This window comes from Polypterus senegalus, chromosome 2 (genome assembly GCF_016835505.1).
Source record: "Polypterus senegalus isolate Bchr_013 chromosome 2, ASM1683550v1, whole genome shotgun sequence".
NCBI classification, from domain to species: Eukaryota; Metazoa; Chordata; class Cladistia; order Polypteriformes; family Polypteridae; genus Polypterus; species Polypterus senegalus.
The window spans coordinates 277,459,391-277,484,035 of record NC_053155.1 but is presented as its reverse complement, the minus strand read 5'-3'; the positions used below and the strand labels follow the sequence as shown (position 1 = coordinate 277,484,035).

The 24,645-nt window shown below is 36.1% G+C and overlaps 1 protein-coding gene across 1 annotated transcript in view; it reads left to right on the top strand.

Annotated features, from left to right (window-relative positions):
• pold3 (polymerase (DNA-directed), delta 3, accessory subunit) overlaps positions 1-24,276 on the top strand; it is a 37,071-nt gene extending 12,795 nt beyond the window's left edge. The window contains exons 6-12 of the mRNA XM_039745634.1: positions 6,546-6,810; positions 7,102-7,171; positions 9,910-10,096; positions 13,191-13,300; positions 17,268-17,359; positions 17,680-17,758; positions 23,004-24,276. Coding sequence (XP_039601568.1) covers positions 6,546-6,810; positions 7,102-7,171; positions 9,910-10,096; positions 13,191-13,300; positions 17,268-17,359; positions 17,680-17,758; positions 23,004-23,215 — 1,015 coding nt within the window. The 3' untranslated portion in view covers positions 23,216-24,276. The remainder of the gene's footprint in view (positions 1-6,545; positions 6,811-7,101; positions 7,172-9,909; positions 10,097-13,190; positions 13,301-17,267; positions 17,360-17,679; positions 17,759-23,003) is intronic.
• The last annotated feature ends 369 nt before the right edge of the window (positions 24,277-24,645 follow it).

The window sequence follows — 24,645 nt, the reverse complement described above, 5'->3', positions numbered from 1 at the left end:
TTCGAAAAAAGGCCCTAATGCTGGTTGTTTATTAAACTGCATATTGCTCAAGCCAGCTGTTTAGCCTACTGTTTAAAATGATGGTAGGAGGCTTAAGATGGGTTAAAGGCTTGGATGGAAGCCCCATTCTCAGTCTTAGTGTAAATCTAAAAATCCTTTTCTTTCATCAAAATATGCAAATTAGACATTTTTGCAAAAAGAAACCATTTTATGTTCTATAATATTCCTCTACTAACTACAGCAAATATATTTTTACACATTTCTTCTATGCATTCTTTAACTTTTTGTGTGTTCATCAAATCTTTTAAAAATAGCAGAGATTCCTATTTTGTTAAGAACATTAAATGTTTAATGCCACTACAAACACATTAAACATATCTTGAAAACCAACAAATTTAAAAATAACTAAAAATGAAAAAGTTGCAAACATCTTTAATTGATGCTTAGGTAATTTTAATAAAATAAGAATTTACCAGTAATTCAATCATACTGAAATAAGGTTGGACGTTTTTCTAACCTACTTTCCCAAATTAGGGTTGATAGTAGCTAGTCCCAGACCATTGCATAAAGGAACATAACCCTGGACTGGAGCCTAAGTCCATCACAAGATACAATCATATACCCACCCACACTCATTCCATTCAGAGGCGGGTGTGGACCACCAGGCTGGCACCACCGCCTCAACCCAACATAGACAAGCGTAGGACACAAGTTCAAGGCACACAAGGAGGTTTTTTTTTTCTTTTTTTACCTCGTGTCAAACACCTTCCCCAGTTTCCCACAAGTACAGCACGGTTCCCAGCACAAGCACTATACACAAGTATTCCTTTCTTTCTTTCTCCTCCATTCCTCTGATCAAGCTTTGTCTTCCTCTTCTTGTCTGTGGCTCCTTGAGTAGTGGCTGCTGGCTCCTTTTATACTTTACCCAGAAATGCTTCAGGTCATTGATGGCCTAGTTTTTCGCAGCACTTCCAGGTGTGGCAGAAAAACTACCTAAAAGGGCTCATCAGATCCTGCTGTAGCACCACCTGGCGGCACCCGCGGATCCCAACAGGGCTGAATCAAACTCCCATGAAGCCCTGTGGGAGTCCATGCACTGCTGCAACCCAGGGGGGCTGCCATCTAGCCTCTCGGGGGAGGTACTGCTCTGGCCACGCTTGCTGCCTAAGTCCTCTCAGCTTGGAGGTGTCCATTATGCACTCTACATAAGTTACAGTTACCTGGTATGAGACAATGAAACAGTATAGCACAAATTGTGTGCTACTGTATTATATGCTGATAACTTTAAGGAAAAGATGGGTCCATACAAATGATGCAACACATGTTGACCTAAGCTTTCTTTTTTAAAAAGCATCAGCATTTTTTCTTACTGAAGCAACTTTAGCAAAAAATTTCTTTATTGCCAACATCTGTGGAGAAGAAAGGGATATTTTTAAGCCACAATTAAATGAGTCCTCTGTCTTATATTTTCTTAATAAATGTAAGTTTTGATCACATTTTATGACAATAATCTTCTTGATTATATCATTCATTTCAGTTTGCACTGGAATAAACTGTTTAGTTTCTTCGAACAGTGATTAATTGGTAATATCATTAATTTCCTCTCTGTACAGAGTAGATTAGTGTGTGACTTTTGTCATAATTTATTTACATGAATGTGTATGTGGAACACATGGCTCATAAATCTACCATTTTTTTTAAGTTTGTTTTACAGAAAAGAAAATCCCTTTGGTTTGCTTTTTTTTTTTTTTTTCCCACCCTCCAAACTCTGGTACTTTTGTTCATTTTCACAGTTACCAATGTGAATGGACACAGTTTCATTTTAAGTGAGTTAGTTGCTTTTCTGCATTGCATTGTGATAGTGTACGTGTGAAAGTCAAGCATGATCTTCCATCATGTTGGGTGAACAAACAGTTAAAAGCATTGTGGTTGCAAACAGAGACATTTATTCCAAAAATCACTGTACATATTTTTATGGCACAATGTTAATAGCATCCAGAATACTGTATATTGTCTTGGGTATTTCATTCATCTATAAACTATAATTTTAATTATTCTTACCAGTAGACACATGCTTGCAGACCAACTCAACAGTGAAGTGAAGATGGCATTCAACTTACACTTACCAGCCCCTTACCATTTTTGTTTTCATATATACTAGATAAGGTGTTTTGTCCTTTCCATGTGCCCTCTCCTCATTAGAAGTAATAATCCTTAAAAATGTATTCAAGGAAAAAGTTACTGTTTGGAATAAGGGAGTCCAAATATTACACAAAGCAATTCTGTGTCCAAAGTTAGATTTTTGTTTATTTTGGGCAGAAAGTGTTTAAGTCAACCATTAATGAAATAGTAAAGAAACTGGCACAGATAACTGAGAGGAAGTGTAAGTTAGCAAATGCATGCACGTGGTATGTCATTTATTTTATGAAAAAGCACTTTTAAACAGTGCACAACACTATGGAAATATAAATTTACCTGACAGAGCACCATTCATAACAACAAAAAAAAGAATATTTAAATTATACTTAGTTCTTATTTATTCTGTTAGTAATTAAAAGTTTCCCTTTTTATTTTATTAGATTGCAGTAATTTCTAAGCTTGTGACAGGCTGAATCTTCTTGTTGCTATATTGCTGAATGCATAATGCAGTAAATATATATTGTTTTTTCCTCAATTGACGTTTATCTTGAGATTTAGTGATATTAAAGGAAAAAACAAAGTCAAAACTGACACAAGCAGAATTTAGAAGTAAAAGACCCTAATATGTTGTTGAAGGTGGTGTGAACGATAGGGGGCGCTCTCGCTCCCTTGAACCCCTGTCCACGACTCCAGACACCAGGTAAAAGTCCAAATATTGACTTTATTTTGTCGCCACAGTGCACAAAGCACACTCTCCACCACAATACTCATATAAATTCCAATAAACCACAATAATACAATCCTCCAGCTCCCAGACGCGTTGCCACCCTTCCACCCAGCTCAGCTCGCCGTCTTGGAGCTCCCACAGTCCTTTTATATCTCCTGACCCAGAAGTGTTTCTGCCCAACAGACCACAAGTCCTTATTCCTTCCGGGTCAGGGTAAATAGTCCTTTTCTTCAACCCGGAAGTCCGTCGCTCATCCTGTGACGAACCTCCGGGTCACAGGGCACGAAGAAGCCCTCGGTCCTCCCTGCAGCTCCCTCCTGTGGCCCCCACGGCATCCAGCAGGGCTTTGCATAAAAACTCCAATGTCCATGATGCCCTGCTGGTCTTCTGGGGACCTCCACGCTGCAAGGAGGGCTCCACCTGGCGGCTTGGGGGTATTGGCCGGGATAAATGGCCGGCCATCCATCACAGTGGTTATCTCTGGCAATTTCAAGCTTCTGTACAAAGAAAAATAAACAAATATACAATTATGGCCTGGAGGCCAGTTCAGGGAAGGGTAAACAATTACTTGTTATTTAAATATAATATAATGAGTGATCATCTTCATGGAATTCATTGAATCTCAGTAAAAGAAACAATAATCCTGACATAAGTGTTTTGGAAATGTCTACATGCACCCGATCCAGCTGAGAGAGCCTCTGGCTACCTACATCCCTTAACTGGACAAAAAAGGGTCTTATAAAGGTTTTTAAAGGGAAGAATAGAGGTCTTGTCATTGGTTTCTTTAGTGCACATAAGCGCATCCTTTTAAGTTGGAGCAAAGTTCTCTCCCTCAAGGTTCTCAATATTTGAGTTATAGCATTTGTTTGAACTTGGGTATTCATCTCTATTTTTGAGCGATTTCCCCGAGTGTTTCTTTGTCTTTGATTGATTGTCTTATCAAATAAGGCTTGAGTCTACTTTTCGCTGATGGGCCACATCAGGCAAACTAACTTTTTAGCTGGAATTACAGAAAGTTTTCTATGGCTAGAACACAGGTTCATGGCTAAAAATTGATAATGTCTTCCTTGTCTAGCAAATATCTTTTTGTGCAACAAAAACTGTAGGGAAAAGAATCATGTAGTGCATTGTTGTACAAGGAGTGGTGGAAATACACACCACCTTCTTGTTTTTTTGGCTTCTCCTGTTAGGGGTTGCCACAGCGAATCATCTTTTTCCATATCTTTCTGTCCTCTGCATCTTGTTCTGTTTCATCCATCACCTGCATGTCCTCTCTCACCACATCCATAAACCTCCTCTTAGGCTTTCCTCTTTTCCTCTTACCTGGCAGCTCTATCCTTAACATCCTTCTCCCAATATACTCAGCATCTCTCCTCTCCACATGTCCAAACTAACGCAAATTCACCTCCCTGACTTTGTCTCCCAACCTTCCAACTTGAGCTGACCCTCTAATGTACTTTTTTCTGATCCTATCCATCCTCGTCACACCCAGTGCAAATCTTAGCATCTTTAACTCTGCTACCTCTAGCTCTGTCTCCTGCTTTCTGGTCAGTGCCACCGTCTCCAACCCATATAACATAGCTGGTCTCACTACCGTCCTGTAGACCTTCCCTTTCACTCTTACTGATACCCGTCTGTCACAAATCACTCCTGACACTCTTCTCCACCCATTCCACCCTGCCTGCTCTCTCTTTTTCACCTCTCTTCCACAATCCCCATTACTCTGTACTGTTGATCCCAAGTATTTAAACTCCTCCACCTTTGCCAGCTCTATTCCTTGCATTTACACAAAAGTGTTTTGTCTTGTAACTACTGACCTTCATTCTACTCCACTCCAGAGCAAATCTCTGATGATGATTAATGATATTAAATTTTTGTATTGAAATCTAGTATGGTCAATGTGTGTGGCACCTTCACTTACAATGCATAATTCAAGTAAGTGACATGTGGTCTGAAATGTAGATGACATTATGGTTTTCTGTATATTTTCTTATGATATTTTTTATGTTTAAGCTTTCTGCTCTGCTGTGTTGCATACAAAGTAGGTGACAGTGAGAAATTATTGCTAAGGAAGTGAGTTGGCAGTGGTTATTTCTTAGAACTAAGCTGTCACGAGGCAATGTCACATTAGATAAATTTCCTAGTGACTTTCAGTCATAATCTTTATTTACATAATCTTGGCAAGTTGTAGACACAAAGCAACATGCTCCTCTGAAGCCAGTTGCATAGTGTGACAATGTACTCCAACTAGTAAGATAAAATCAAACAGTGTTAACAGTCACAGGGGCGTGCTCTGTTTGTATGAGAACTGACAACCAATGAAGGCTCATCCAGAATTACAGTTCATATAATGCAGTGAGGAGGGAACAAATGTGGGTGTTTTGAACTTCACAAACAGAAGAGAAGCACATCTGTCTGCTGTCTCATGTTTTACATATCGCAAGGGAATAGGAAAAGAAAAAAGGGTAGAGACTGTGGCTGAACTTATTGTACCTGTTAATCCCGTTGTTCAGCGCCGGCTCCATCAGGAAGCATGTTATTGAATGTCACAAAAGAAGAGGCAAGCACAACTGCACTGGAAGGTCCGCACTCCATCAGCTAGCTAGCGAATTTCAGTTGTGTAAATATGACCCTGCGATGAGATCAGCAAGTGTGACATACCCACAACTATAAGTCATGTAATGTGACATCAGCATTATTCAGATCATTCATTGTATACTAGATTGTTGGTCAGAGGCCATAACTACCAAATGTGCTTGCAATACAAGCAAATATTGCTGTATAAAGAAATAACTAATCATTTCATTTCATCTAAAAACCTGATGCACCTTTTAGCTTTACATTCTTATACCAAATTGTGCACATTTCTTAAAGGTAAGGGTGTAGGCATAACCCTTCACAAAGTAATCTGACTGCAAAAGCACTTAACAAACAAACCAAAAAAAACAAAAAGGAAAGGCATAAATATCACTATCACAGAATTTGACATACATTATTTGCTAAAAGATTTGGCAAAAACAACATTTTAACTACAAGGTTTTTTTTTTTTTTTGTGATAACTTCTTTTTTGATAATTCTTTAGAGGAAGCTTAAAGGTAGGGCAGCAAACAATAATGAATGCATCTAAGGTTTTTGTATTCATTGCACAGGTATTTTACACAGAATAGAGACCTTTGATGTCTTAAACTAATGTTTATGATTATTTTATTATTAACCAAGGCCTTGTGCTGTATTTTGTATTTCCTAAGATCATAACAATACTAATTATTCCAGTTTCCATAGCAGGCTTTAGCCTTTGAACTTATAGCAGTAAGTCATTTGATAGTGTTGTAGTGTTTTTGGGGGGGTGGGAGTGTTCGGTGTATTAAAAAAAGGTAGAGGTGCACTTATTTATTTATGATTGTAAATCTCTTACAGTAGTATTGCTGTGTTTCCTATAAATAGGGCAAGTACTGTAAATAGGTTATTATAGATCTTTAAGTCTTCTAACTATTTTTAATGGCTTAATTTTTGGAGACAAGAATTTTAAATTACTTAAGGTTGGGAGCATGCACCTTAAATGTAAGGTTAGCATTAAAGAATCTTACTATATTTTATATGAGCTAGTTACATATCAAACCCTTGCAATTTAAAATTGTATTTATTTAAATTATTTACTAGTTTACTTTTACTTTTTTAGGTACAGTGCAATACGATGTGCCATTGCTGCACCTAGAACTTCAGAAGAAATATCTCGCCTTCAGAGTCTTGCTCATGTGGCGACTCCAGTATCAGATGGGAAAGCAGTGACTAGCAAACCTTCCATAAATGGAGACATGTCTTCTACAAAGCCAGTGTCCCAACAAGCAAAGGGTATTATGGGAATGTTTGCATCGAAAACCACATCAAAGTCCAAAGAGACCAGCAAAGAGGTGAAAACGGAGTCAAAAGCAGACTCAGCCACTGTAAGTTATCTGAACTTGTATAAATTTCTATCATATCTTTGCCAAATCAGGCAAATTTTCAGTCTAACATTGATGTAATTCGGTTAGGATTATCTGTCCAGTTAGGAGCCAAATAGATACTCTTTTAATAGATTAGTACTATATATTATAATTGATTATAAATATTACTAAAATGGATTTTTTTGTCTTTAGTATATTTAAGTCATTCATTTACCTGCACATTTAAGTCTATAAGATGATTGTAAATGCCGTAATTACACAAAATGGTTAACATTTTATTTGTTTTCTTAGACAGCGGTTGCTGATAAGCCAGTAAATAAAACTAAAGTTCCTAATAACTTTTTTGGAAAAGCAGCAACAAGTAAGTTTCTTTGTTACTCAATGCATTATGTCATTTTTTTGGAGTTTCCTTGTAAAATATACATTTCTTTGAACTCTGCATATATTTAACACTAGAATTACCAGAGCCTACGAAAAAACTCGTAAATCCGTCCCACCTTAAATCGCTTCTTAAAATCGTTCACAGCTGTCCACCAGCGTCTTTTGTCATCTAAATGTGCTGATAAAAATCAGGCTGTAAGCAACCGGCTATTCCATCCCCCCACTGACTTAGAACGTACACAAACTTCTCCCAGCTCAGGGGTCCTCAATCACGGTCCTGGAGAGCCGCAGTGGCTGCAGGTTTTTGCTCCAACCTAGTTGCTTAATAGAAAGCACTTATTGCTAAAGTAACACTTCTGCTTCACTTTAGTGATTTTGAGCCCATATTGCTTAATTTTGTCTTAAACAGCTATTTTAATTGCTCCTTATTATCAATAACATGCAAATGACAAGAGAGAGCAGCATTTCTCCATTTAGCTTATTTACATTTACACCTGTGTGTATTTATCTGCACTATTGGGTTTAATTAAATACTTGGAAGAAAAATGAAGAGAAAAAAGTGAAGGACTGAGAATTACTCGTCCATTTTAGCCTTCAAATCATTTGCATGATAGAAAGGGAAAGAAAATCTAGGATATGAGAATGACCTGACATAGCAAAGTTAATTTAATTTCATAGCTTGTTAGTGCTTTATTGGCAAGAATTGCTTTCTAATTAAGCAACCAGGTCAAAACAAAAACCTGCAGCCACTGCGGCTCTCCAGGACTGGGATTGAGGACCCCTGTCCCAGCTCATGCTTTGATTGATTTTTCGGGAGTGAAGTGGAGTTTTAGAGTGGAAATAATAGATCGTTGTTTGGAACACACGCATTTCATGTCTGTTCCGTTTCTACAGTAATCTGTGTAAACACATTGTTAAAACAGAAACGTTTTTTATATTATACTAGTAGATGACAAAATGTAGGCATAAACTATATAATGTATGAAGCCTGAAGTCCAAATATCAAAGAAATATTTTCACAGAAGGTTCAAATCTAACACAACAATTGTGCTTCAATTCAAAAATATAACTGCAGAAACAAAAAGCCGCCTTAACATGCGACATTGACAGCCATTTATTATGACTGTCTCCGTGGTGCAATAGAATCAGCAGCCGACTGGGAATCGGAAGGTCCCGAGTTCGATCCTGCCCCACTCCTTTTTGAGAAGTAAACTGCTCTTAGTCTTACTATTTTAGAATAAAAACATACATTTGATTTCAGTCTGTAACAGCCAGTGTAATTTATGATACTTGTAAAGGTTAGCTTTGGTTTTTTTTTTGTCAGTTTTATTATCTCAGCTGCATTCACGAGCCCAAACACACCCCACCCCCGCATCTGACACTGCAGTTTTCACATAGATGCGCTGTAACAAGAGGTAAACTCTGCTCCCTTCTACATCGGAGCAAGAATGCACATACCATTGCTTGCATACTAAAGTGTCAGCAGGCACTTTTCGTGGCATTACACACAGTTTTGAGCATGCCCTCTGCACACTACTTGTGACTTTGGGCTTTAGGAAGTAAGTAAATAAATAAAGGTAAATCGTGTCATAAAATGATTTCTTCAATGCACTTTTTGTTGCATTACACATGTATTTTTTGAGCATGTCCGTGCCAAATAAATAACATTCAACGTTTTGAAGAAATCATTTTATGACACGATTTACCTTTATTTATTTACTTACTTCCTAAAGCCCAAAGTCACAAGTAGTGTGCAGAGGGCATGCTCAAAGCTGTGTGTAATGCCACGAAAAGTGCCTGCTGACACTTTAGTATGTAAGCAATGGTATGTGCATTCTTGCTCCGATGTAGAAGGGAGCAGAGTTTACCTCTTGTACAGCGCATCTATGTGAAAACTGCAGTGTCAGATGTGGGGGTGGGGTGTGTTTGGGCTCGTGAACGCAGCTGAGATAATAAAACTGACTAAAAAAATAAAAAAAAAAAGCTAACCTTTACAAGCATCATAAATTACACCGGCTGTTACAGACTGAAATCAAACGTATGTTTTTATTCTAAAATAGTAAGACTAAGAGCAGTTTACTTCTCAAAAAGGAGTCAGTCAGGATCGAACTTGGGACCCTCTGATTTCCAGTCGGCTGCTGATTCTATTGCACCACGGAGACAGTCATAATAAATGGCTGTCAATGTCGCATGTTAAGGCGGCTTTTTGTTTCTGCAGTTATATTTTTGAATAAAAGCGCAATTGTTGTGTTCGATTTGTACCTTCTGTGAAAATATTTCTTTGATATTTGGACTTCAGGCTTCATACATTATATAGTTTATGCCTACATTTTGACATCTACTAGTAGAATATAAAAACGTTTCTGTTTTAACAATGTGTTTACACAGATTACTGTAAAAACGGAACAGACATGAAATGCGTGTTCCAAACAACGATCTATTATTTCCACTCTAAAACTCCACTTCACTCCCAGAAAATCAATCAAGGCATGAGCTGGGAGAAGTTTGTGCACGTCTAAGTCGGTGGGCGGATGGAATAGCCGGCTACTTGCAGCTTTTCTTTTATCAGCACATTTAGATTAACAAAAGACGCTGGTGGAGAGGTGAGAACGGTTTTAAGAAGCGATTTAAGGTGGGACGGATTTACGAGTTTTTTCCTGGTAATTCTAGTGTTAAATGAAAATTAATTTCCAAATATAACCCATATCAAATTGACAGGTAAATCTAAATCATCTGCCCAGGATGAAGGGAAGCTAATAAAAGAAGAGACTAACTCTCAAGCTTCATTATCAAAAGAAGTGGAAAAGCAAAGTTCTAGTTCAGTTGTTAAGCCAGCACCTGATATAAAAGAAGAAATACCGAAGACTTCTGAAGTGCCACCCAAAAAACCTAAGGAAAATAAAACGTATGTAGTATTAAAATTTTTAATGCGTGTTCACCAATTTTGTCTTTTAGTATATGACCTTGTAATTGTTTCAAATAAAATATTTTATTTGTCACATACAAATTATATATAAACAATTGTCAGGCCCACCACTGGCACCCTGTGCTTTTCACAGATCAATCAATCAATCAATCAACATTTATTTATACAGCACATATTCATACAAAAAAATGTAGCTCAAAGTGCTTTACAAAATGAATAGAAAAATAGAAGACACAATAAAAGATAAACATAAGTCAACATTAATTAACATAGAATAAGAGTAAGGTCCAATGGCCAGGGTGGACAGAAAAAACAAAAAACTCCAAAGGCTGGAGAAAAAATAAAATCTGTAGGGTTCCAGACCAAGAGACCGCCCAGTCCCCTCTGGGCAATCTACCTAACATAAGTCAAACAGTCCTCTTTGTATTTAGGGTTTTCATGGAAGGACCTGATGATGATGGTCACGTAGACTTCTGGCTTTCAGTCCATCAATGTTGGTGCATCATGATGCTTTGAGTAGGTGGTGGTGGCGCAGGCCGCCACCACAAAGAAACCGGAAAAAGAAACAGAAGAGAGAATAGGGGTCAGCATGGATTTTGGAGCCACTGTGAATAATTATTATGAAGAATTGAACATACAGAGTATCAGTATTAAGTTAAAGTGAAGTTATAAAAAGGCCATGTTAAAGTAATGTGTTTTCAGCAGTGTTTTAAAGTGCTCTACTGTATTTGCCTGGCGAATTCCTATTGGCAGGCTATTCCAGATTTTGGGTGCATAACAGCAGAAGGCCGCCTCACCACTTCTTTTAAGTTTAGCTTTTGGAATTATAAGGAGACACTCATTTGAAGATCTAAGGTTACGATTTGGAATATAACGCGTCGGGCCTTCCAATATATAAGATGGAGTGAGATTATTTAAGGCTTTATAAACCATAAGCAGTATTTTAAAGTCAATCCTGAATGACACAGGCAACCAGTGTAGTGACATCAAAACTGGAGAAATGTGTTCGGATTTTCTTTTCCCAGTTAGGATTCTAGCAGCTGCATTCTGCACTCGTTGCAAATGATTCACCCTGAGCACATGTGACAGACGTGAAAGGGTCTGGAGAAGCCATGGAGAATGTTATGCTGCCTGTAACATCATTCAGTATGACCAGTTTGGTGGTGGGTCAGTGATGGTCTGCATGGCATATCCATGGAGGAACGCACAAACCTCTACAGGTTACACAACAGGCCCTTGACTGCCATTAGGTATTGTGATGAAATCCTTGGACCCATTGTTAGATGCTATACTGGTGCAGTGGGTCCTGGGTTCCTCCTGGTGCATGACAGTGCCAGCCTCATGTGGCATGAGTATGCAGGGAGTTCCTGGAGGATGAAAGAATTGATGCCATTGACTGGCCCCCACACCCACCTGACCTAAAATCCAATAGAACACCTCTCGGACATTATGTTTCAGTCCATCCAGTGCCGTCAGGTTGCACCTCAGACTGTCCAGGAGCTCAGTGATTCCCTGGTCCAGATCTGGGAGGAGATCTCCCAGGACACCACCCGTCGTCTCATTAGGAGCATGCCCCGACATTGTCAGGCATGCATTCAAGCACGTGGGGGCCATACAAACTACCGAGTATGATTTGGAGTTACTGCAGTGAAATTTCGGCAAAATGAACTAGCCTGCTGCATTATTTTTTCACTTTCATTTTCGTGGTATCTTTGAATTTAGCCCTCTGTAGGTTGATAATTTTAATTTCCAGCAAACAATATTGCATCCTTTCATTCCTAACACACTACCCAGTCAATATCAATATAGATATCCAGGATGATATTTTTCCCCCATTGAGATCTGATGTGTTTTCAAAGTGTTCCTTTAATTTTTTTGAAAATTTTTTTTTTTGTTTTTGCTTATTTTACTTATTCAAACATTGTGTTCACAATAGTTTTTATATGTCTTTTAGCTTTCTGAGACATTGTTTTTATGTTTTCTGTATAGCAACGTATTAAAATTTAGAAAACAAAGGGTTCCATAAAACTCAATTCCAACTTTCTGGTCATATTCCAGTCTATGGCATGCCTTGGTCACAGTGGGTCTTGCTGTCACTTATCTTCCACATTCACTGAGGTTCCAAAATATAAGAAAGAATTGCAGTTTAAGAAACCTTTTTCTGTGTATTTAACAAGAAATCGGATGTATCGTTTATATCTTTTTATATGTTTTAGATTTCGAGTATTAGATAAAACTACTATTTTCTACCTGCCTAAGATATTGTACTTCTTTATCGTCTCTTGATTTGTAACCATTGTCTTATATTGCATAGTTTTAGAAGCTGTGCTGCACTTTGCTTACACATATTTAATACATTTGTATACAATTTATTGTATAGAAGCCAGTTCTTTATATTCAAGTAACATTTTATTAGGTATATTATTGGAGTACTTATAACTCTTGGTTTTATTTCTCTGCAAACTGCACAAAGATTTTCTTTGGTATCATAACATTTAGCGAACCATTGCTATTTCACGATGTTAGTTGCTTAAAATTCTGAGGACTTGATAGCTTCTCATTTACTAATCCAAAAAAAGTGAGGTTTGTAACAAGATGATTGGATTTCCCTAGTTTACACCCATTTATTTCTCCTAGCTTTCCAGGAACTAAGCCCGAAGGGAATTGTTCATACATTCACATATTACCTGGGAGCCTTGCAAATGTAAAGATTTCATAGCCATCGGCATAATTAGGCATTATTCACTTCTTTCTCTCAACCCCTTAAAATTGTCTTCAGTAGGCTAACCAGGTAGTGAAATTGTGTTCTTTTAAATAATATTAAAGACCTAGCTTTTGAAACTTTAAAAAAAGTAAAACTGGAATTATTACAATACTGAATAAACATTAAATAAATTACTATGTGATGCACAGTACTATGTCACACTTTTGCATGTCTTACAAAATGGTGGCAGTAGATATGCAGTATAGAGATACTGTAGATAACATTTATGTATGAACTCAATACACATGCATGCATGTGTGCAGTTACATATAGTAATATATAAGATTTGTTTTTCATTTTTGTCATTAGCAAGACAAAGCGACTAGAACATTCTGACAGTGAGAATGAGAAATCAGAATCTCAGAAAAAGAAAAGGAGAAGAATAAAGAAACCACAGCCTGAAAGTAGTGATGAAGAAGGTAGACAATTTTGTTTTTTGTTTGTTTTTAAGCCACTCTTTTTTTTATTGGGTATTGTTTTCAATATTTTCGTACAACTCAAGTGAGCTTGTCCAAAATTAATTTGTGCATTTCTAGTCTATTACTACTTACATATTTCTGACACTAGGTGGCAACATGGAATGCAGTGTACTTTTTATATCTGCTAAAAATGTATAGTGGATCTGTGGTAATTTGTGAGAAGATGCAATAGTGTGTTTATGCAGATTTGTGTTTGTATATTTATGCATAGTAATTGATATGTATAAAATAATCTCATTTTACATAATTTTTAACAGATTTTATGCTTAATAAATTATTTTAACTTTTACAGTAGAAAACATGGTTAATCTTATTTTTATTATTGCTGTTTTGTCATTGAGCCCTGAAATGCAGACACAAGTACATTATGTTATGTAGTTGGGCTGATATAAGCATTTCACAAATTCTCTTAAAAGTCATGTTAGTATGTCTGAAGTAGAGCAAATACTCTATACAACCAAAGTGATAAATGTAAGAGGCCAGTTTGTTTAGTATAGTACCAGAAACTGCAAGAAATAAAGGTCAGTGAAGACATAAATACATCAAATGGTAAGTAAAAAGCAAATTAAAAATAATGCATTATGTCATCTGTTTCTTCATGGTCAGATGGAAGGGCTCATTTTATATGTAATGTTTGTACCTAGTATCCGTGGTACAGTTTGTATTAAAACCTTTATGGGTGATCAGCCGAACCATGCATGCTAATTATTAGGTTTGCATTTTAAGTTATGATCAAGGGTGCTAACAGAAGGAAATAGCATTGTGTTTGTAATAAAAAGACTACAACTGGACTGGGGTAGGCAGAACTTTGTGAGCCTTTAGTGCTTACATGGCCGCTACAGCACATCATGTTTAAAGAACTGAGCGGGCTGGATTTGATGTAAACACTTTCTCTTCTTGAGATCAGACTGACAATATGGTGTGAAATCATGTTTGTATGTTCCCTGTATCTGCAGGGTTTCCTCTAGAAGCTAAGATGTCCTCCCACAGTCCAGAAACCTACAAGTTAGGTGACTTGGCCATGCTAATTTCGCTTTAGTGTGTTAATTTGTATGTTCATCCTGTGATGGGTTGTTGTCCTGTTCAGGTGTTGCTCCTGCCTTGCATCCAGTGATTCCTGGGATAGTCTCCAGCTGCTCCAACACCCTGCTTTAAATAAGAAAAGTTAGGACGATTGATGGATGGATGCAGTATTAACAAAAATAATGTCTTACAAAGCCAATATCCGTCTGACAGTAGTCTAGTGTAAAATTCTGAGCAAATGGTTAGAATAAAAAATGTTAAAGACATTAAAAGTTACCTTTTTCCATCACTCCATTAAAAAAATCTAATAAAAGTAAGGTAACCTACAATAAATGAAGTTAAAAAATCTTCACCAAGAGAATCACTCTCCTGATTCTATCTACATTGATGGATGGCTTCCAGCTTGTGACATTATTGCCATTAGTACTGAATTCCCTCCCTGAGAAAACACTTGTTGCCTAAATACACAAGTTCTTTTCTGTGAGTTGCTGATCTGTAGAAAGTTAGCTTCATGTATATTTCACAGTGCCTTTTGGACATGTATCACTTATGCTTTGACTAGCTTTTTGCAACTAGATCTGTTTAGAAAGAGCAGTCTAACACAGTGTCTAGTTTTTGCAAAGGCAGGAATTACTGAATATGCTAGGCAAAATCTTTGTTAGACACAGATAGGTAGACCAGGCTTTAATATCTTTTATCTTAATAGAAATGTCAAAGTAACTGTAAGGGGCAGTCTATAGTCATTATCAATGTAATTCTTTTTCAAGAATTCTTTTCACAAGAAGTAGTTTTCTCTAGTAAAAGTCTTATAGAAAAATATTGAGAAAAAGCATTGTAGTTTCCATAGTTGCAGTTAAGATATAAAATGCAGCACTGTCTGGAAAAATCAAACTATATTCTTCCACTATCACTTGCAAACCAGCAGATATTAGTCACTGGAAGTATGCATTTCTATCTCACTAATGTGTTGCCTACACACTTCTTCATTATACAACTTGTGCACTTAATGTCTGTCATTGTGGGGTGACAGTACCCAAATCCAAAAAATAGAAAAAAGGCATTGGAACTAAACATGACTGTTTAAAAAGTATATTAATGCTTCTTTAAATAAAAAAACATTTTTTTTATAATTACTATTAGATATAATTCATTTTTTGCTACTTTTAGTAGACTTACTACTTCCTATGATTTATAGACCAACCTTGGTGGATTGAGAAAAGTTGCAGCTTCAGATTAAGCTCTAAAAGAGAAGTAAGGAGAAGGGAGCATAAACTTGTTATGAATGATTTAAGAAATTTTAAGAATGCAATGTTCATTTCTGAATGTGCATAACTGAAATTAATAATTGGTAATTCTAAATACAAAGGCCAAAAATGTACAGTTTGGTGTTGAATATTTTAAAAGACAATTTTAATATAATTGCGATACACCATAACTGTCTTTGATGTAAACAGTTGAACTGTTTGTTGAGAGAATTGGATCCATACCAATTGAACATTATTATCTCATATAGAGTACTATCCACATATCTAATCATTTCAGAACTGTTTTTTAGTTGTGCTTACTGGAATATGCCTAATTGTAGTAAATTTAAAAATTACATATTCAGTGAAGTGTTTTTACAGCCATTCTTTTCATTTGTTTCTCTTTTGTTATGCACAGTTGGTTTCTTTTTTTGTATAGCTCAGGTTAATACTGAATAGATTAAAATAGTCCTACGTTTTGCTTTTTTAATGGACATTGAATATTAATTGAACATTCACTTTATAGTTTTTAAATATGCACTTAAATGTGCATATTGTATAAAATGCTTAAAAGACTGGAGATGGCATGATGAGGAAATGGGCAGTATTGCTGCCTCATTGGTCTATTGTCCTGCTTTGGAAGCTTGTGCTTGGTTGTTATCAGATTGGAGTTTGCAGAATCTCCACTCTAAAGACATGCAGATTAGGTTAACAAACAGTTCAGATTAACATAACAATGTCTGATTGTTAGTATCTTCTTTAATTTGCCTCTGTTCATCTTAAGGAAAGTTGTACAATTTACAGTTCTATTACTTTCATACTTTTAAGTTTCAAAGAATACAGTAGATGGCCCTTTTATTCAAGAAATATAAGGAAATAAAAACAGTTTATCTTTTTAACATTCTTGGAAAAATGGCTGCTGTCCTCTCCTCAGATTAACATAAATCCTGGGACAAAGCATATCAAAATTGTGTAAGATATATCCTTTATCACTCAAACATACACAAAACATAAATCACAGTCATCAGATCAATTTAGAGTAGCTAATCAACAAACACCCACATATCTAATTGATGGAACATGAAAACCTAGAGAATAAGCCACACAGATGTGGGAATAACATTCTAACTTCACGCAGGTAGTTCATTGGCCAGGATTCAGTCTTAGAACTAAAGTGGCATGTGGCAGTAGCACTGAATATTTAGTCACCATGTAACCTTCACACATTCTATTCATAACTATGTATATACATCCTCAGGAAAAAAAAAATCTGACATTCTCTTCTTTTGGCTTCACTTTCATATTGTTTATAGATGGTGTGAGCATTTATTATGAATATAAAATGTTGTCATTATAGTTAATAACCAAGTGCCTGCTGGCAAGACCAAGGAGAACTACAGTGAGAGAATTACCTGAACATAAAATACCTTGTGTAGCTAAATTTAGAGGGATGCTGCTAAATGTCAACAGTTATTCTTGGAATGAGTTATAGGAATTATTTAGCTTATAGTATACAGTATATCCAGTGGTTTTTTTCTTTCTTCTTAATATATCTGACACGTATATGTATATCTAAATAGATAGACGACTAAATTATTTTTATTTTGCTGAATATTTTGTTGTTGTTTTTTTCCCCGCAGTTATTCCTGATTCACCTCCTTCATCCAGTGCAAAAACATCATTAGTATCTCCACATAAAGAAGTTAAAAAAGAGCCTGCAAACAGTACTGAGGTATAAGGCCATACAGATTATATGCATGTTTGATTTCTTGAATATTAGCAATATTTTTAGCTTTTAGCTTTGCATACATTTTTATTGTCCTTCCTGTAAATGAAGACCTGTCTGGTCCTTCAAACAAAACATTAATACATATATTTGTAAATTCTAATTCTAATGAGAGATTCTCTGTAAATAATATTTGTTGAAGTCTACCTCCAAAGAGATTAATACATTTATTTTTTACTCATTGTTAACTTTTGCCTATCTTTATTCTGTATTTCTAGATTACTACTACAGTCTGAGTCTTAATTAACACTTGCTCCTTTGTCTAGAATACATCAAATGTCAGGAGAAGAAAGAAGAGAAAAGTTCTGAAATCTCGAACCTCTATGGATGAAGAGGGATGCATTGGTAAGTAGGGGGTGAGGGAGAATAAAACTGACTTTTGTTTTTGTTTTCTCTGGTTTGCAGTTTAAAATGATGATAAAACTAGGTTGCAGTCGGTGTTTTATGAGTTACGTATTTGTCTAATGTATGTAAAGTCAGTTACTACTAGTACTTACCCCTACTGTTTTATTTACCATTTGGTTTTGTGTGTCTGATATGTTGGGCCTTCTGTGTTTTTTTTTGTTTTTTTTTATTGTACATTACTTTGGTCAGCCTTTTTGTTGTTTTTAAAGTGCTTTATAAAAAAAATAAATAAATAAATGTCAGTATCAGCCATTGAGAGACTTTTTTTCTATCTTAATGATGTTTATAAGCCAGTCAAGACATGGAGTACTGTTTTTACTTACCTCCATCCAAATGTAAGCAAGACTTTTGGGAAACTGTTAACACAGTGCCAGGGTATTCCAAGTCAGTTTGAATGTTGTGGCTGTGTAAATGGTATATTTCTTCAGAGGGATTTATTGTTCGCAATTTCTTAGTATTTCGATATAAAATCAATGCAAGAACCTTTTATAGCGATGGCAGCGCTGTAAATAATTTTGTTAGGCAACAAACAGAAGAAAGGATCTTTTTTGTCGGCATCATTTCCTTGGCAACAGCTGAAATCAAATCTAAGCTGCATATGATATGTAAGTTGTTTGTATGTACGTTTATCTGTCATTACATATTTACTTGCTTATGTTTTGCTGTTTTCATGTATTTTTCAGTTGATTTCTTTGTGTAAATTATATGTACAGTTGTGCTATGTGGCAGTACCACTCAGGGGAGCAGGAATTGTTATTGCGTTCCATAAAAGAAAACATCCAGTATTGTGCCCTTGAGGAAATTCTATTTACTCAATGTGTTTTCATTGTTTTACCTTAAAATTGTGAAGAATTAATTTTAATTTAGTAAACTTGAATTTCTTTCCAGCCTGTATCAACTAAACATTAATTGAACAGCAATGTAAATTATTGCTTTAGGACAGAGACATATCCTGGAGCATCTCTCCCTCTCGCTCTCTCCTTTTTCAAAATGTTCTGCTAATTCCTGAACACCTTTCATTTAACAAATGCTTTTATTACTGTGCTTTTTCTGCTGCTCCTCTAAATTTAGTTATGTATCCCTTACCTAATTTAAAAGTTGATTATAGATAAGGATTTGTTGTAGAAGGAGGTCTATGGAACAGAAGCGTGGCATTATTAAGATGAAACTGATCTCACAAAATGTTATGCTGTAAATATTTATCCAGTTTTACTACATACCACCTTTGTCAGTAAAGAAAGACGGACACTCTTTGTCTAATGACCTACCTGGTTATAAACCATGCAGACTTAAGACGAGCTATCTGACCAGTCCTTATTGTGCGCTGTATGAGAATTTTGGGTGTGGAAACGACAGTGTGGCCTGTCAGCATAAACTATCTCATCTCACATCACCCTTTCTCAGCCTCGCTCTCGTTCGTTCAGTTTATCAGTATTCAGTACACTAGCATTTGCAATCTCCAAGACTACATATTTTGTCTATAAATTTGTAGTTCATTGTGCACCCCATCGTACAGGATGTTGACGAAAAGGAAGACCATAACTTTACCTGGAGGAAGCACCAAGAAACAAATGAAGGCTATTGATCTTGTGATGAAAATTAAGATCATAAACAACTGTGAAGTTGGTAAGAAAGCTAAAGTGACAGCACCTATTCAACCATTTTGATGATCGTAAAGGATAAATAGAGAGTGAAAGAGGCAGTGAAATCATCGACAGGATTTAAAGCTATACTCGCTGGCCAGCGGAAAGGCCTCGTTCGTGAAATAGAGAAATTACTGGCGATCTGGTGTGACGACCAGAAAAAGAATTCCGATGAGCTTTTTAATAATTCAGTCTTAATCTGAAGGTACATGAAAATGAAGAATTGATGGAACATTTACGGCAAGCCACGGATGGTTTCAGCAGTTTCATCAGAATATGCAGAGCTGATCACTTCTATTCTCTTTATTGCAGTATACAGTACACTACTTTATAAAAATTTGTAAATATACTAAAAATATAAATGGCGCAAAGGTGACATCTGAAGATGGTTGAAATAAACTCACTACCAGTACGATATGCTTGAAATATTGGTAAGGGACAGCTCCTCGCTTATCAACCAATTCGCTTAGCAACCTTTTTTGTAGGAATGGAACTTGGTCGTTAAGTGAGGAATCTCTTTACTAGAGGCCCACTGCCTACATCTGAGCGTCTTCAAAACTTTGAAAGAATGAGTAGCTTTCAAAAGGAGACCCAGGACAATCAGCAGAAACTATGCTAAGAACGTGGAAGAAGATGTAATGCAAGTTCACCACTACAGAGTAAAGAAACCTGTGGTCAAACAGCCAATGAAAGCAAACCAAGAAATGGGAACAGTACTCATCAGGATCAAGTAAGCTATGCTTGTGGCACTGTACATTTTCTGTTCAGAAATATTTTTTTCCATGTAGTACAACTGTTAGCAGTATTAGTTTTTGGCCCAGTGCCAATACTTTCCTTTAACTGATTTTGTTTTCCTTGTGAAGAATCAGTCATTGATGTGGAGTTGCTTTTCATGTGTCAGGCTAAAATGGTTAGGAATTTTGTGTTCAGTGACCAGTCCATCTTTAACATAGAAAATGATATGTTACGTAAAGGTACACTGTAATGACCCAGACAGCCAACATATGTCATACCTTGGAGCACCATTGCAAGCCTTCTTTCACATATCATGTAAATAACTGTCATTAATCTCCACTATCCTGAATGTGAGTAATCAGCTTGCAGCAGCCTTTATATCCTGTTGTTCCCAAACTACTTACCCTCCCGCATTACTTGTTATTTAAAGCTGGGTAATACATTAAGTGTTTTTGACATACAGCCATCTTAGCCCCTTTCTGTGTCTGACTGTATGTCTGAGGTATCGTTATTCAGCTGCTGCCTGTATTCCTTCCCCCAGCCGCTGTAAATCAAAACGAACTAATAATTTTATTCCATTTTTTTTTTATAGCTCAGCTCAGAGCGAAATGAGATGAATGGGAGGGGAGATGATGACGTGACTCCCCCACCCGCCTTAACTGTCAATCCCCCCACAAACAGTCTCTCGGAATTTGCATAAGCACACCCCTTCACCTACAATTTTAACTTAGTTACAAAGTGATCAAAACTCTCGTTTATATCCTGCGTCCTCTCATTAAACTTGTATCCCGCATTACCTGTGGGCATGTGAAACGCCAGCGGTAGCCTGTCTATGAACTTAATTTAAAGTTTAGGTTTACACCTTGCTTTCTTTCCGAGGTAGCAGCACTCATGAATATGGTAGTATATGTCACTTGCTCGCTTCTTATTGTTTTGCTGCCTTCTCAATTATATAATGCATGTTTTCTTAAGCGCTTTTTGTAGGTCTTCCTGGTTTTCTACGCACTGCGTTAACAGTCAGTTCACGTGATTACGTGGGAGGCGTGATGATGTCACATGAAACTCCGCCTCCCCACGTCTTTCCAGCTCAACTCTATTACAGTTAATGGAGCAAAATACCTTCCAGTTATGACCATTAGGCGTAGAATTTCGAAATGAAACCTGCCCAACTTTTGTAAGTAAGCTGTAAGGAATGAGCCTGTCAAATTTCAGCCTTCTACCTACACGGGAAGTTGGAGAATTAGTGATGAGTCAGTGAGTGAGTGAGTGAGTGAGGGCTTTGCCTTTTATTAGTATAGATTATTTATATTTAAGCTGGTGAAAGCAGATTTTATTGTTGAAATGTGAAAATTATAGGCTAGGTCCGTGTTAAAGATAGCATTCAAATTAACTATGGATTCTGACAAACTTGGGATCAATCCCTTATAACTTTTTCCAGATTGCAAAAAAAATTGATGAATTTGAAATTCAAAAGAAAGTTGTGTATAATTAGTGATTCTTTAATTAAATGTCTAATAAAACATTTTAAAACCATGTAGCAAAATATACCCCCAAGGTGAAGTTATGACAGATAGTATTAAAACTTCACTGTTGTTTTGTCTTTTCATCTGTTAATTTAGAGTTGTATACACTATATAGAATCCGCCTTGTTGACAGATTTCTTAGGAAACTCAATGTGACTCTGTAATTCATTCAGGAAATGAGTCTAGTGAGTATTGAGCAGGAAGGCCAGCAAGCAGTGAGTTGCTGTATTTGAGACAAGATGTAATGAAATCATGCTCAATGTGTTTCAGCATCTCCCATATTTAGTAATGGGTGAAGGCAGGCAATATTGCACAGCTGATAATAAGCATTTCTGGTAAGTGAACTTATATGAGGCACAAAGGTAAGTGGTGAATTGAAAAAGACAAATAGGGTGAATCAGCACACCATCTATGTTAGGACTGATGTCTGAAGTCTCAGAGGCAACCGACTTGGGGCAACTGATAATCAGTCTCATTAGTATTGGGTTTAACAAAATTAGCATCCAGCCAAATATTTAAGTCAGCTATACAGACAATTAGGCGGCAGGTCAGTGGAAGAACTAAAATAAATAAATATATATATATATATATATATATATATATATATATATATATATATATATATATATATATATATATATATATATATATAATGACCTAGAACTGTGTACTCATTATACCCTATATACATTCAGTGTATAATGTCCCTAAAGAAATATTGTCCCTTTTGTCAATTTGTTATAAGTGGCCAGGGTGATGATGAGCATGATAGCAAGAAGCAATAAACTGCATTCTGATGGCTATGAACAAATTAGAGCCCCTGTACTACTTTTTCATGCATCACAATAAAATTAGTAGGTGGCAAATGTCATTCAGGATACTGTGCCATGGAGAGCATGGGCAACTAGTAATGCCTCCATCCTATTTTCTGCCATTGCCTTCAGCGAGTTCAGTGTTGGTCTTGCAATATGGCCTTTCTAGTTAGTTTATAAACTTTTGACCTCTCCGGTGGGCCACAATAGTGCACTTTTTACTGTAAACTACTGGATCAGCAGCTTGTCACATTAATGAAAGGGTTTGACACCTGATATTATACTTTTGTAGACCAGGTGTCCATAGGTCTGCAGTTATTGCACTTTATCCCCCTTTATGGTGACTGATCTCAGGGGCTCCCTTGCATGCTGAAAATACAATATCACCACCTTTGTCTTGGTAATGTTCATTTGGAAATATTACATGTGTACTGTAATCTTTCTTATGACAATTTTCTTTTGATTATTTCAGTGACTGAGAAGGTCTATGAAAGTGAATCTTATTCAGAGAGTGAAGATGATTTTTCAAAGTCAAGCAGAACACAGCCTACCAAGTCAACAGCCTCAGTCAAAACAGTAACCGGAAAAAAAGACGATGAGAAAAAGGGTCATAAAAAATCACCAGCATCTTCTAATAAGGGATCCAAGCAAGCATCAATTATGGGATTCTTTCAGAAAAAGTAACTTTCAGTAATCCTATTCTAGGTTTTACTGATTTACTTAAAGACCAGATTTGTAATTTATCACTGCTGTCAGTCTGGTGTTGACCAGTGAGACTGAAAATGTGCACATATTCTGTCTTGGAGGACATGTTCTTAATGTTGGATTGGCTGTGGGATGGGACCATGCTCTGCTTTCATATGGTGAACTGAAGCAAATATAAAGGTTTTGTGTTAAAAAAATGTTATTTGTTTTCAATAAGCTGAAATGAAAAACTTGTCAAACTTCAAAACTAAACTGTGTTTTTCAGATGAAATGTTTGGTTGTCTATTCCTAATTATTTGTGAAATAGTTATATAAAAACGTTATTGGCAGATTTCACATTTTTCAGAAAAGAACACAACATGATAATAATACTATGAAAATTATGAACACAGAGGAAAAATATTTTCCACTTGATAAAATACATTTACTAAAAAACTTAAATTATGACTGCTAGAAATACAGGTTGTCTTTTTTTCATATTTTACAAAATGAGTTGTTTTTACTTTTGAAATACCCAGAACAAAAACTGCCAAGTTTACTTTCTATGCTGATTCTTTAAAATGTCAGGTTGTACAAAGGTAAGTCATTTCTCAGCATCCTTCGTAGTCATAACTTGGCGGAGCAACCTTGTTATTGAAAATGTACTATTTCTAATGTTTACTTTGGGCTGTCTGCCAGTTTTAACAATCTACTTTGCCAGTAAAAATAATTGCCTCTCTGTTGCTGCTGGCTTTTATACATGACGATTCTTCAAGTTTATTGTTTAGGCGGGTGAAAGTCACTGATTCCACATGTATAAAGCAATGTAGTTAAAAATAATCTTAGTAGAAGGCAAAATATGAGTTAAAGAAACTCTGTCAGTATGACAGTTCTATGTTTGTGTGTTGAAGAAAAACAAACTTAAACACCATTGTTTTGGACACTGCTGCTACTATTACAGTTTTTTCAAAGTGCCAAGTACACATGTCAATATTTCATATATATTTTAAGTTGTGTAAAAATTGCAAACTTTGGTTTTCTAATAAAAGTAAATGATATTCCTTTTTGTTTATTGTGATATTTTTTTCTTTTTTGTAGAAATTGGTTTAGTTGGCAGTTTATATAATGTTTTCATACTTTGGTTTTCAGATTAATTCTTAAATGCTTTTGTTTCTTATTTGTGCTATAAGTTAATGTATTGAAAAAGTAGGGGTGGTCTGCTGAATTTAACTTTGTAAGAATGAGGGGTTGTAATTTAAAAGCAATTAACAGTCACATGTTCCATGGATTGTCTTGTGGATGACTGACATGCCTGAGTTTTGCACGTTGTACAGTTCACGGTAACACTGTAATGCTGTGTTCATTGAAAGATTAGTGTGTGTGTTGTGGGATTCATTATCATCATACTGGCATTTATTGTTAATCATCTT